The sequence below is a fragment of the Camelina sativa genome, chromosome 11, assembly GCF_000633955.1.
Source record: "Camelina sativa cultivar DH55 chromosome 11, Cs, whole genome shotgun sequence".
Taxonomy (NCBI): Eukaryota; Viridiplantae; Streptophyta; class Magnoliopsida; order Brassicales; family Brassicaceae; genus Camelina; species Camelina sativa.
In genome coordinates, this window is record NC_025695.1 from 3,760,903 (window position 1) to 3,761,708 (window position 806).

General features: G+C 39.7%; 1 protein-coding gene across 1 annotated transcript in view; it reads left to right on the forward strand.

Annotated features, from left to right (window-relative positions):
• LOC104727593 (probable protein phosphatase 2C 62) overlaps positions 1-806 on the forward strand; it is a 5,755-nt gene that overhangs the window by 3,629 nt on the left and 1,320 nt on the right. Inside the window, exons 9-12 of the mRNA XM_010446685.2 lie at positions 4-64; positions 152-295; positions 406-534; positions 658-774. Of these exons, the coding sequence (XP_010444987.1) occupies positions 4-64; positions 152-295; positions 406-534; positions 658-774 (451 nt within the window). The remainder of the gene's footprint in view (positions 1-3; positions 65-151; positions 296-405; positions 535-657; positions 775-806) is intronic.

Genomic DNA, 806 nt, shown 5'->3' on the forward strand with positions numbered 1-806 from the left:
AAGTGTCAATGAGACTAAGTCCTCTGGATCATCGACAGCCTTAATTGCTCATCTTGACAATAATGTGAGACTTGGTCCCTAACAATATATGTTACATTGGAAATCCTTTTGAGATAGAGTCAGTCTGTGATCATGTAAAATTATTTTGTAGGAACTCCACATTGCCAATATCGGAGATACAGGATTCATGGTTATTAGGGACGGCACAGTATTGCAGAAGTCGTCTCCAATGTTTCATCATTTTTGTTTTCCCTTACATATTACGCAAGGCTGTGATGTCCTAAACCTTGCAGAGGTACGATGGTTTTACTACTTAAGCAATGAAATCTTTACAGTCTTGAGACTTGAATGGTTCATGTAAACCAGAATATGTGCTCTTGCTTTACGCAATGTCGCAATGTGCAGGTTTACAATGTGAAACTGGATGAGGGCGATGTTGTCATCGCAGCAACTGATGGACTCTTTGACAATTTGTACGAGAAAGAACTAGTTTCAATAGTTTGCGGGTCACTGGAGCAGAGTTTGGAACCTCAGGTGCTCAATGTCTTGAATTCTTACTCTATTTTGGTTGGCCTAGTAGTTTTGGGTCTTATTATCAAATTGGTTTTGAGTAACCTATATATTCTTACATCAATGTTGGTGGATTTTTATTAACAGGAAATAGCAGAGTTAGTGGCTGCAAAGGCACAAGAGGTGGGAGGATCAGAAACAGAGAGAACACCGTTTGCAGACGCAGCTAAAGAAGAAGGATATGATGGACACAAAGGTGGTAAACTTGATGCTGTTACTGTCATCGTTTCATTCGT